The sequence below is a fragment of the Pomacea canaliculata genome, linkage group LG11 (assembly GCF_003073045.1).
Source record: "Pomacea canaliculata isolate SZHN2017 linkage group LG11, ASM307304v1, whole genome shotgun sequence".
NCBI lineage: Eukaryota > Metazoa > Mollusca > Gastropoda > Architaenioglossa > Ampullariidae > Pomacea > Pomacea canaliculata.
Window position 1 is genome coordinate 14,211,515 of NC_037600.1, and position 13,290 is coordinate 14,224,804.

The following is a 13,290-nucleotide window of genomic DNA, read 5'->3' on the forward strand; positions in this document are numbered from 1 at the left end:
TATCACTCACAGAAAAAAAAGGAAGGACAGAGAAATTCCGGGAGGACAAAGGTTCATTATGAAGCAGTAATCATGTACATTACAAACGTTTGAAACACACACACACTTTCCCGGAGTTTCAAAGCTGTACCACGACTACCCTGTCCCATGCTCCCCCCAGCAGTTACCTGGTGTTTCAGGTTTTCCCGTCGGGTGTGACGGAGCCTTCTGAGAGCGAAGTGAACTGTGATCCGTGAAGTTTTGCGCAGACAGGCTCCGGGTAGTCATGGCGACATGGCGCGGCTCTGCTGCTGGCACCACAGGGGACATCAGTAGGTGACCAGGAGGCGACAGGAACAGGCGGCGTCTGGTGTCTTACAGGTGAGGAGGATACAGGTACACGGACACCTGTGACAGGTGAGACAAGTTCGTGCCACAAGGGCCGGCCGGTCATCAACGTGCTCGCATCTTTGTTTTGATATTCTGGGTTGGATTACATAAAAGTTTCACAATTATCTATCTAGAGATTGTACTAGATATTTAAAAGGAGAGATAATTATATAATGAAGCGGGCATTATTCGCTCATTGAGAAGAATTATGAATAATCACTTAAAGTTTGACCGAACTTCTGTCAAAATAACTATTTCGTGTAAGTGTTAGTGTTAATGATATTACCATTGCAGTTCTTCGGCAAAAGCTAATTACTGGTATCAATAAACTTAGAACTAATTATAATAGTTATTTTTTGTTGTTGTCGATGTTGCCTGATATATATATAATCTAGATATTGGTGGAAATATTTCTGTATTATTTTCTTCAGTTATCAAAAATTAGTATATAATTTGGTTATTTTGGCATTATTGTATTAATTAGTTCTTGCTCTGAACTTGCTAATCATGAGATGGAAACATTGACTCTTCAAACTACCTCACTGACCGGCTGAGGGTCCAGACAAGGAGGCCCAAGTCTTAGCCCAAGATTGTCCAATAATTTGCATGATCCTCACAGAAAACTGCATCTTGTTCATTCCCTTGTTTTCCTCCATCGGATTGTCAAACAAAATGAGATGACAATCTACCAGACTCAAATGTCTTCCATGAAATTACAGGGACGCCATGGATGACTGGACGATGCTGCGCTTCCATTCCATGTACCAGAGAAGCTGGACGGGGTGGAAGTGTGACCACCAGACCACACCACGCATGCTCAGCCTACCGGAAGTCGGTGCCAGATCCAGCACTCGAAACTCGGGCAGCTCGGTGAGTTGGGGATCCTCTTCCTTCATGTCCCTTCCTTTACAACCTCTATGAACGATCTTGGAGAGTTATGCCAACCTTTGACCTTCGTCCCACTGTGCAGTGTAGGTCTCTTCCGGTTCTGGTGTGTTCTGTTAGTTTCTGGACAACTGCTTACTACGAAATAACGAAATAAATCATCGTCGAAACATTGTTAGCAAACGACATACATCATCAGCTAGTTCCCAACAGTATTTCTCGTGAATACAATAAACAGAAAAGCTGTGGTTGATATGAATGCGAAAAATCGTAGCAGACAATGGCCGCCTTTAGTTTCAGCCAAGCGTGATATTTCATCGGGATTGCCGTGAATATTCAAAGACCTGTTTTTATTCTACAACATGTCAATACACATATATTGTTCATTCTACTATTCATTAATATGTTTTAGTTTGAATTTTTTAAGTTCAGCTTGTTAAAACTTTTAAAATTTTAATAAAAAGGAATTGCACAGGACTTTGGTACATATTCTGTCAGAATCAGAATCATTTTATTGAATAGGCCATCGGCTTGTTTCGTGGGGGAGCATAATAAAACCATCAAAGGTTTGTGGACATAAATTGTATAGTAGACAATAGGATTGTCATCAACACAAAGGTATTTACATTTTAACAAAAGTCACACTGTGCTTTTTTATAATTACAGAATATATATCAAGTAGCGTGATAAATTTACAGGAAATACATGTACAAAGAGAACACAGAGAAATACATTATTCAGATAAATTTACAGAAAGTACAAGTACAAAGAGAACACAGAGAAATACACTATTCTGGAGACTTGTCTTCCCGATGTAATGCTATGTAATGCAGCTAGAGGAACAGAAATATTAGTTAGAGGATCTGACTTTACACGTTGGAATTTGAAAAGAGAAGGTCTGTTATAATATTTTACAGGGACAGACTTAATTCTTTTTTGCAATGCCCTGTCTCCTGTCAGCTTTGTAATTTGTGACATAGTTATCCCTATTTTTCGAGAAATGTTTACTTCGTTACATATTTTCTGGTGAGCCAGCAAAAAGAATTTTAAAAACTTATTTTGAGTCATTTATGTACGCAGAACGAATGGCTTACAACAAACCATGTTTGTCACTAGAATTGTCTTTCAAAAATAAGAGCAAGGTACAAACATGTCTTTAAAAATTCTTTGCTCCGTTCTAAAACACGAAATGTCAATGTTTTATTAATAAAACTGACGAGGGAGACGTGTTCAAGAGTCAGGTAAAAAATAAGTTCCACACCGACCTAAAACAATTTTTTTTAAATTCTTCTTTGAGTGGGATAGATTTGCAGATAAAAACATTCACAGTTTTATCAATTGTCAAACTAATGAAATTAAAAGATTTAACTCATCGTTGTGTAAAAAGTATTTGAATGGGAAAAAATCAAACCTGAATTTTTTATGCGAAGAAGAAATGCCTGCCACCCACTCCTATGATCCACTTCCATTTTTTAAACTGCTTGAGCAACTTTAAAGAAAATTAATAAAAATTTCAAGAAGCGTGGCATTATTTTACAAAAATCCAACAATTTTTCTGGAAGATTTATTTAATAAAAGAAGTATCATGTCAGAACTTCGTGAATACAACAAGTAAAGTGACCAACAGTGTGAGCGACACATAATTATTATTACAGCTCCTTTGTTGCTTGTTTTAATTATTTCGTGTTAATTAAGAATTAAGATGTTAAGTTTATTGTACTCTTGATATTTAGTTAAAGATCTTGATTTTGTTTTCTTAATTTAAATTAATTTAATGTGACACGATAAAATGAACAAGACAGACAGACAGACAGACAGACAGACAGGCAGGCAGACAAAAGTTATTGGGAAGGGAGTAATTTCTAGAACAGAATTTGTTTTTTCTGGGATTTGCTGTGGCAGTCGATGCCAGTGTCTTTGTTAATGTGTGCACTGAACCTCCTGCACGCTAATGCACTTCACGTGCAGAAAACTCATGTTGATGGCCAATTCTCCTCAAACATGAACCTTTTATCTTCCTTGCCACGCATCGATACTCTTCACAAGTTCACAGAGGGACTCTAACTGTCCGGTCACCCCACTCCAGGAAGAATCGTTTCAGACGTCCATTTGTCCGCGTGACGTCATTTCCGGCTTTTTAAAGGTCGTAATTTGGTTCGATGGAAGTAATCAGCTCAGACTTGCTGAATGTAATCATAAAAATGGGGATAGTCTGGTCTGACATCGGGTTTATCGCATTAAATGCTTGGTTGTTATGACTCTCCTGCAAACAATTAGGGTTTGATGGGAAACATTATCAAAATCCTCAACTTCCGGTCATTTTTTCCCAGTCGAATAGCTACCAATAAGTGTATTATATCAGCTCTTCTGAGGTGAAAGTACAAATCGAGTCTGTAACTCACTCACAGTCGGGGAAAGCCAAAAACTTCTGTCATGTGAACAGAAATTCTACACATAATATGAACTCATTGTTACTCAACCATGGTGGTCATAGGCATCGCGACTGTAATAAAGGTTAGAGGCTTGACCCAACTGTCAGTGGGTTGCATTGTCTGGATAAAAATTCCATATTTTGCTGAGGGAACGTTCGTGTCAGCAGCTGTCAAAATTTATCAAAATTTATTTGGGAATTTTTTAATTTTGGTTGGGGGGAAAGGGTTGTCATGAATGTTACTCACATGCGTTCTTTAGATGCCCGATCTTCTTTCTTGAATGAAGCAAGAAAGTAGAGACAGAATAAAACATAAGAAAAGGGATTATTAAGAAATGGTGGACATGGCACGTTCGTGTACTTTCAGGAAAGTTGAACTTAACAAAAAATATAGCATTTGCTTGTAACTGTTTTTTCATTGTTGAAATACTACTACTACTACTACTACTACTACTACTACTACTACTAATAATAATAATAATAATAATAATAATAATAATAATTTTCTTTAGAAGAATTATTTTAAAATGCCAATTTTACACACTTAGTGGACACCTGATGATGAAAGCTACTTCAAGTTAGCTCCCAAACTTGCTTTCACACATAATTACCAGTACGAAAATGTGTGTGAATGCGTGTGGCTGTGTGTTTGCGCATGCGCGTATGCGTGTGGTCATGTGCCCAAAAGCCCCGAACCTCGAAGACTTCGACTCCACAGCTGACGTCACGATCCAAAACCGGGATGTCACCGCGAGCAACCGTCACCTTAGACCCTCTGAGCTATCGCAGAACCAGGCGTCTGGACCGCCAGAAACCCTGGGTGGAGCAGACACCCAGAACTTCCCCGAAACCTGACCGTCTAGGTAAGATGGTGAAGACGTGATGATGCTGACGACGCCGACGACGACGATGATGATGATGATGGATGAAATGAATATAAAATGAATGATATAAATGAATGAACGAATGAGAATAATGAATAATAGAGAGGAAGGTTTGATGGAATTCGTATGTGTAGGTAGGAAGGGAAAGCAATAGTATATTAAGTTCCTGTTTGCAGAAATCCACTACGAAACATTTTTGCCCAGTAACAAGGAGCTCGAGTACCGCGCCCGCGAGTACGTCACCAACCCTCGCTACGGTCACCTGTACGAGGTCAGGGAGATGCGACCCAAGCCCTCACCCAAAGACAACAGGGTCATCAGTTGGTTCTGGGAGAACCAGTTTCAACTCTGGCGCCAGGAGATGGACAGGTGACAATGGCAATGCTCAGTGTACATATCTTGTTGGTCTTTGAAGGTGGGACAGGTGCGTGGCGTCACTCCTCCCACTCACGCACCCACCTCGGGTATCAGTCGTCTTGATCATCATTATTTTGATGTCAAGAGAGATGCTAGGGCCATACTGTCCTTTCTTTCTTGAGATACAGATATGGATACAATGATCAAGATATTTATAAGATATACCGATACAAATATACATATGTGGAAAAATAGAAATACAGGTATATATATATAGATTAAGATGCACAGGTAGAAAGTTATAAATACAGATATAGATAGAAAGATTTAGATACAGATATAACACGATCGCTACAGAAAAATGAATAGAAAAAAAGCTACAGAAATATCGATATAAAGGTTTAGGTGCAGATATAAAGATACAGGTACAGAAATGTAGAGAATAAGATACAGATAGAGGCGCAGATACAGACATAGACATTTCGGTATAGATACAGCTATGAGATATAAACGGACATCAAGATATAATAGAGATACAGATATAGATATAAAAGTTTATTATGAATGATTGATTAATGTGTCTGTCAGTCAGTTGTTCAGACAGTGAACTTGTGTGTGTATGTGTGAGTGAGAGAGAGAGAGAGCATGTTGATGAATGCATACTTGCAAGTGCGACCGTGTATATGAACGACAGAAATCAAACCGACAATGAAAGACTGGACGGACGGACGGACGGACGGATAGACGGACAGACAGACAGACAGACAGACAGACAGACAGACAGACAGACAGACAGACAGACAGACAGACAGACAGACAGACAGACAGACAGACAGGCAGGCACTTACATTACACATACGTTCTCCATCAGCAACAAAGGGAAGACTAGCAGTAGTGCAGACAGTCTCTCGGCAAGAGTGAAGAACATATCCAATGGAAACGTCTCCCTCAGGAGGGTGAACTCGTTCCGACAGCAGTCAGAGACCAAGCCACACGCCGACCTCTTTGCGTACGTATTGTGCTGTTTATTTCTTTCCTCCTCCTCCTCCTCCTCCTCCTCCTCCTCCTCCTCCTCCTCCTCCTCCTCCTCCTCCTGAATATTTCTTCAATTTACGTCACTAAAGACCTACTCATCCCCACCCGTATAAAAGAAACACTTACTTATCTTACTCTTCTATCCCCGCCACAGTGCCTACCACAATCAGCTGCTGGTCAACCAACGACGCCAGGTGGCAGCCACTGTTGTTCAGCGTCACTTCCGGGGCTGGCGGACGCGCATGCGCCTCTCACGCCTGAAGCGGCGCGCGCTGCTGGAGCTGGGTCGCCCCTGGTCCAAGGTGGTGCAGGACCTCCGCCAGCTGGTCAGCCGGGTGCAAGCCCGTCACGGCGTCATGCGCACTGGCTCCCGCTTCACGCTCTCCGACTTGGAGGAGTACGTGGACAGACGACAAAGTACGTGCAACAGGGTCACGTGACTCTAGGGTCGAAGGGCACGCCACGAGCTTCTCGTTTTGACCTTCTTGCTTGGCGCTGACCATCAAGGTAGCGCGTTAGTGGAGGGTCAAGACTATGGACACTCGTGGGGTAGGAACCTGAGGGGCAAGGGGGGACAGCCGCCCCCTATGTCGTATGCTAGTCTCGCTCATTTCCTCTTTCTCCGAATGTTTCAAAGCACGGGTAATAATCTCAACTGCTTTCTTAAAAATTCTCCCTAATTTATTCTTCTAGTCTGACCAGTCTTTTCTTGCTGGTGTCGTCGATCTTTGTGTTCTCGTCGGGGTTTAGCTGGCAGTAAAGAGTAAAGGAAGAGAACAGGGAAGTGGCAATGTTCTTTCATGTCAAATTTACCTAAGTGCACCTCCCTATCAAAGAACAAAATCTGTGTGTTTGTTAGAATACGAAAGGACGTTTGAAAAAATGGCTCCAGACGGAAAGTTGTCACGTGACCAACTGGAGGCATTTGTGAACGAGTGTGAGCACTACCCGACCGAAGGAGAATTAAACGATGCTTTCAACTCGGTCTTCAAAGGCATGTATTTTCGCTGGATTTCATAATGTGTTTTACTTTTTAATATTGTAAGAGCTTTGCTTTTTATTTGTGCTTTTTATTTTATTTTTTTATTTCTTTATTTTTTTATTTATTTTTATTTATTTTATTTGCTTTTATTATTTATTTTTATTATTTTTTAATTTTTTAATTTTTTTGGTTTTATTTATTGTGTTTTATTTTTTATTTGCTTCTTATTTGTGTGTGTGTGTGTGCGCGCGCGCGTGTGTGCGTGTCTGTTTGTGTGTGTGTGTGTCTTATACAGTTAATTTGTTTCTTTGTAGTAATATATTTTAACTTAATTTTCCTCGTGCTGTTATACTCATATCATTATCTAGATTCTAGAATGTACTATTTAGCTTTTAGACACAATGTTACATTTATCCGAATTTCATCCAACCTTATTCTTACAGCTTTGATTATGATTTCACTTAGTCTGTAAGTGTTTGCGTTCGTGCAGAGCTCCTTATCCTTTCCTGAGTTTCTCGGCGGACTGTTTAGTTTTGGTTATAACTGCTTTCATCGTGTTCTAGCCTGCTTAACTGTGAACATGAACGTGCGTGCTTGACTGTCTGCAATTTATTTAATTAGTTTAACTGAATGTTTCTTGAAATAAAATATTTTTCTCACTCAGCAAGCCCTTGTGTCCCTTTGTCCCTCTTATTTTGTAATTGCCAATTAATGCTTTCTTTCTATAGCTTCTTTTTTCTATGGCTGTGTACGGCATTGGTTTGAATTTCAAAGAAAGATAGAAAAAGACTTGCGAACCCTTTTCTAACGCCTTTTTCTACCGTGCGGAAGAATGAAAAATGCTGTAACAATTTCAATAGTACAAATTAATTAATAAATAAATTTTTAATTAATTACTACACGCATAAAAATAGGGACCCACACATATTAAGAGAGACAGACAGACGATGATTCTCGAGCTCAGGTTAATCGCAATTATTCGCAGAATGTTGTAGCTACACCTATTTCAATCTCTATTTTAATCAAATTTGCACGCGCATTATTAAACTTATGAATTTTTGTTTAGTTAACTAAACATTTTGCTTTCAGCAGAAATTTATAAAAATTAGTTGTAAAAACAAATTTGGTTGTAAACAATTAAATAAATAAAATTGTTTACAATTGTGACAACTGTGGGAATGTCGACTAAATAGCGGAACTCTTTGTTATCAGCGCTGAGACTTCCTGAGTCAGGTGACTGAACATAAAAATGGTGTAGTCAATCGGATTGTTTCACTGGTCTTGCCATTTTTCATTTTCTCGAAGAAATAATAAAGTTTTTTTTTCTTTCCCACTCACTCTCATCCACCAGGCTCAGGTTCAACGGCCGAAGTGGTCTTCGTGCTGGACTGCTCCACGAGTGTGGACGCCATCAGCTTCAACGACCAGATGACGTTCGTCAAGGACGTGGTGCGCTGCCTGCACGTGGCACCCCACCGAGTGCGGGTGGGCGTGGTACCCTACAACACGGACGTCTTTCAGTCTTTTGGTCTGCTTCAGCATTCCTCGGGTCGAGAGGTCATCGAGGCTGTTGGTAAGTTTTCCCACAGTCGAACCCTCGTTTCAAATCTTGCAACAGAACTCACCTACTTCGAGAACACCTCATGAAGACCTTCGTCCGTGCTCTGTCAAGTGTCCAGTCTGATGTGTGTAATGTGTTCAATTGTCACCTCGTTTAATAACCCTGTGTTACACAGTAAATCAAGCTTGCCTCCACACGCGGAAGTTCTTCGATTATTATTGCTATTATCGTTGTTATTATTATTGTTGTTGTTGGTTTGTTGTGGTTGGTTGTTGGGTAGGTGGTTGGTTTGTGGTTTGTTTGGTTGGTGTTTGGTTGGTTTGGTTGGTTTGCTTTGGGTGGGTTGGGTTGTTGTTGTTGTCTTCATCTCTGACATTTGCAAAAATTGGCAGAAACATAAGTTTTGACTGGTTATGATATCAAAAACAATCCTCCTAATAGCTTCTGTTCATGGGGATGAAGCCCCTTGCCACAAGTGATGGCAAGAGCAGATACATGAAAACCTTTTTGAGAACTTTTCTAGCCTGTTTACAACGCCAAGCAAAAAGAAAAAAAAAAGTAATAAAAAGTAAAATAAAATTAAAAAAAACCGACAAGCCTAGTAAGAAGGCTGCAGACGTGAAGGTAGTCCCAAACTGCTACATCAGCCATATTGATCATCTTGAAAGTCGTTTGGTCGAACGATGAAAAAAAAAAAAAAAAGATCAAGCAAGCTCACCATTTTATCTCTCTCTGGCCTGACACTCCAGCTTACTTCACTTAACTAGCGCTGTTGTTTATCTATTGAGGAGCAGGACACACACACTCGCACGCAGACACACACACACACACTCGCACACGCGCACACACGCGCGATAACATGGAGGGCAGCTAAAACGCTTAACTTCCGGAAGCCTCCCTCCTAAAAGATATCAAGTTTTCTTTTCTTTTCGTTCGTGGTGAGCGACTGAGCAAACAAGCGCTTTTCATTTTGAAATGGACGTTGAGGGGATGTGATCAATGGTCGCTGAGATCGCCATCGACTGAGTTCGACCAATCATATGCGCGAACACGTGGCAGGTACACAAACCGATGTGGTCAGCACGTGAAAACTAAACACAGGAATGAAACTAAACAGACGAGCGACTGATTTTTCCCGATATTTGCACTCGCTCTGTAACAATTTTCATCCATTTTTTTCAGATAAAATTCAATTTCGTCCTGGGCTGACACTCACTGACAAAGGCCTCAGAATAATGAGAGACATTTTTCAAAGGTAACTCATACTGTTATTTCATTCATCAAGGATTTAAAATCTTTCCTCTGCGTGTCACAATTGGGAATCACGTGGGACGGGAATGCATAAATTGCCATACTTGCAGCTTTCAAGACAAAAATTTTTGTAACTTAAATTAAAATTTTTGAATGTTAAACCGCATCTGAAACACGGTTTATGAGCAATGATGTAAAAAAAAAAGACTATTTGCTCATCAATCATTTAAAATTCAACATCGAAGAGGGTCTCGTTCAAGTCACCGAGGAGCTGTTCAAGAGGTCAACGAGTACAGTAATGCTGAATAACCAAAGAGAAGCTGTTGTTTCGGCCGAGCGACTTCTTAATATTTCCTTGTGTGAATAAATTATGATTGTATGTGGGTCTGAATCATGATTGTATAATGGTTTCTCTGATATGGCGGGATGAATATGTTATGGTATTGTTGATTTTCGATGCTGTGTTTTGTTATGCTTAAAGGGCTGCAACTAATTGACCTTTGTGAAAAATAAAGTCATATTTTATCTTATTTTCTTATTGTCCCATTCTCTCATTTTATATCTTTGTGCTTTAATACTTTTGTAAAGCACATGTCGATGCCCAATGAGGAAACGCGATACATTATTGTTGTTGTTGTTGTTGTTGTTCAGAATATCTAGAAGGATATATCTTCAGACGATTTATTCTGTTATCTTTTCTTGGAAAAGGACGCAAGACCTGGTGTACAGAAAGTGGCAGTGGTAATCACCGACGGTCAATCAGCAGACAGAAAACAAACAGTTTTAGAAGCGAAGAGAGCAAGAGAAGAAAACATTACTATTTTCGCCATAGGTAAGCTACCTCTCAACTGTCTTTTGTACTAAGACGACCTCCAGGTGATGGCTAACGAACCCTATAGAAATCTTTGTACGCCTTTCTTTTTGTGTCCTATCTTTATTACAGATACTTGACATGTTTGTCAGACAAAATCTCTTTTTTTTCGGGTTTTGACTTTAAGGTAAGACATATCGGACTCTTAGAGAAGGTTCTAGAGGAATCAGTCGCATCTGAGGCCATATAGTTATTATAAGTGAAGGGAATATATTCTTCGAGAAAAATTGGAGACATGCTAATAGCCGATAAGAAATAATCATTTAGTTTAATTCCTACTTTCTTGAAGGTTATTGTTATTAAAATGTTCGCGCACACACACACACTGAAGTTTCATTAACTAATTAACTAAGATTGCCAGGTCGTGATGAAACAACGGAAATAACATCAATTTTAAATATAATAAAATGTCTGCTAGTCTTGACACAACAGTGTTGCCATGACTCCCAATGGTCTCTGATTGCTATGTGATGGCAATTATTTCTCTTCTCTCTCTCAAACACCACCACCCGAACCTACCCACCATTCGCAGGTGTGGGCCGAGACGTGGAGAGGGCGGAGCTGGAGGACATTGCTGGTGACGTCAGTAGGGTGTCCCTGTGCAGCGACTACCACTCCTTGATACAGTTGAAGCATACGATTAGCACCAAACTTTGTTTGCGTGAGTCAAGCTTATTCTGACATACTTTGCCTGCTCTACACTGTATTGCATTTTCGTTATAACTACGATTAGAAAGAAAGTCTATTTCCGGCCGAGAGTTTTGCAAGTTCTCCCCAATGTCTGTGATGATCACAGGATGTTCCGGTTTCCCCCGACAAATTTTGGGTCTGTAGAATATTGGTGATGTTTTTGTGACTAAAACGATGTCAGAGTAGTGTAATTCTTTGTTTATTTGTTTACACGTGTAACATAGTTTTAACGTACGTCGTTTTCTCATGACTCGAAGTTTTCAAGAATTTGTCTTCGACTTTGTTTTCGGGATCTGTAAATTTCTTTACCCAAGCCTAAACAGGTCCTTTTCAGTTTACCTTTGCCAATTTCGAAATAGCCAGGATAGCTGATGTCACTGAGAAAGAGAATCTCGCAGTGGTTGCGAGATTTTGGGAGTGAGATGATTACCACAGTATACGGAAGCATTGTCTACAACACTGAAAAATGAACTGCTAGTTCAAACCTTCAACTCCAATTGTCTTTAAGAAGACGAGGGATGCATCTTTGCTACAGTTCTACTATACTACTACATACACATATACATACATCACACACATAAACATATAGTCACATATACCTATATAATATACATATACACTCATATACACACACATGGACATACGTATGCACACAGATGCATTCATACACCTACATTCACATGCACATCCTCCTCCTGTTTTGTCATTGTGCTACTTCTATTGCGGCGACACCACCACCACAGTCGTTGTCGTCGTCATCAACATCACATCATCATCGTCATCATTCCCCCTTCCCCCGCTCCACCGTTAGTTACGGCCCCGGATTAAACTCATCGTGTTGCCACCAGCGGCATGCGTCCTGTGCCAACACATCCTGCCGCGCCTTCAGATGCACGGTCTGTACAAGTCGGAAGCTCTGGAGGTCCTCTACATGATATGCTCTCCATCACACATCTATGAGCCTGCTCTAGGGTTCGAGTCTTCCTTTCTGGAGTCCTCGAGTGACTTATCAGAAGACGACAAACCCTCGTCAGAGGCTCCACCAGCATCGATGATGTCGTCTGGAGATCTGACCATGACCTTGCTGGACTCTTCTAACTATTACTGTAATTTTAATTCGTTGATATGTGTCCCCCATCAGAAATGTGTTTTCTTGTGTATGTGTCTGGTGTCGCTTTTGCATGGCGATGTTTCGCGAATGGCAGTTGATTTTGCTGGACTGTGCTTTGCTTACTTCTCCATCTTTCGTGTAGACTCATGCATGCAGATGCACTTCGATATCGTTTTGTTGAAAAATTGTTTCATCTTGCTCACGCGGTTTGGGTGTGTCTGTGGCTAGAAACCTCCTCTCCAACGCCGTCCAAACTTTTTAGGGAAGGACTCGAGGGAAGGAGAAGGACATAACCCGCCTTTCACAGTCCCTAGACACAGTAAACTCACAATTTGCTGCTTACGGCCATGGTGGGACCTTTAAAAAACACAGCAGCTGATGACAGCTCAACGACCACTCATTAAAAATAACCTTTTTCAAACTCGTTCATTCTTCCACCCTTTGCTACGCCACGCAGTCTTTTTGTCACCGGTTTACTTATATGCTTTGACATGCATGACATTTGAACTGATATACTGCTGATATTTGAATTCTTCTTCGTTTGATCGAGAATCCAGTTTGTGTTTCTTTTCATTTAGGAAGTGGCCAGGACCCCAGCGCCAATCGCTATATTCAGTAGGCTACCACTTCAAAACAAAAGGTAGATTTCCAGACAAAAGCAAATGTGTGAACGAATAGCTGGATCGGAAAAAGTAACAAAGTGGGAACAACAACAACAAAAACAACAAAAGTATTCTTTGCACGGACAGATTAATCGCCTCCGATGCCAGCAATGGTGGTCGCTCAGGATCTCAAGATTTAAAAGTTAAAAAGAATTAAAGATGTAAAAAGATTTTAGAAGTTTTTTTAAATGTGACACGATC

General features: G+C 40.4%; 1 protein-coding gene across 1 annotated transcript in view; it reads left to right on the forward strand.

Moving 5' to 3' along the window:
• The window catches only part of LOC112575785, a 16,151-nt gene continuing 2,861 nt past the window's right edge, over nt 1-13,290 (forward strand). The window contains exons 1-13 of the mRNA XM_025257808.1: nt 1-396; nt 1,089-1,239; nt 4,374-4,548; nt 4,746-4,938; nt 5,798-5,935; nt 6,116-6,378; nt 6,821-6,955; nt 8,295-8,516; nt 9,687-9,759; nt 10,237-10,240; nt 10,464-10,587; nt 11,159-11,287; nt 12,165-12,422. Of these exons, the coding sequence (XP_025113593.1) occupies nt 1,096-1,239; nt 4,374-4,548; nt 4,746-4,938; nt 5,798-5,935; nt 6,116-6,378; nt 6,821-6,955; nt 8,295-8,516; nt 9,687-9,759; nt 10,237-10,240; nt 10,464-10,587; nt 11,159-11,287; nt 12,165-12,422 (1,858 nt within the window). The 5' untranslated portion in view covers nt 1-396; nt 1,089-1,095. The remainder of the gene's footprint in view (nt 397-1,088; nt 1,240-4,373; nt 4,549-4,745; nt 4,939-5,797; nt 5,936-6,115; nt 6,379-6,820; nt 6,956-8,294; nt 8,517-9,686; nt 9,760-10,236; nt 10,241-10,463; nt 10,588-11,158; nt 11,288-12,164; nt 12,423-13,290) is intronic.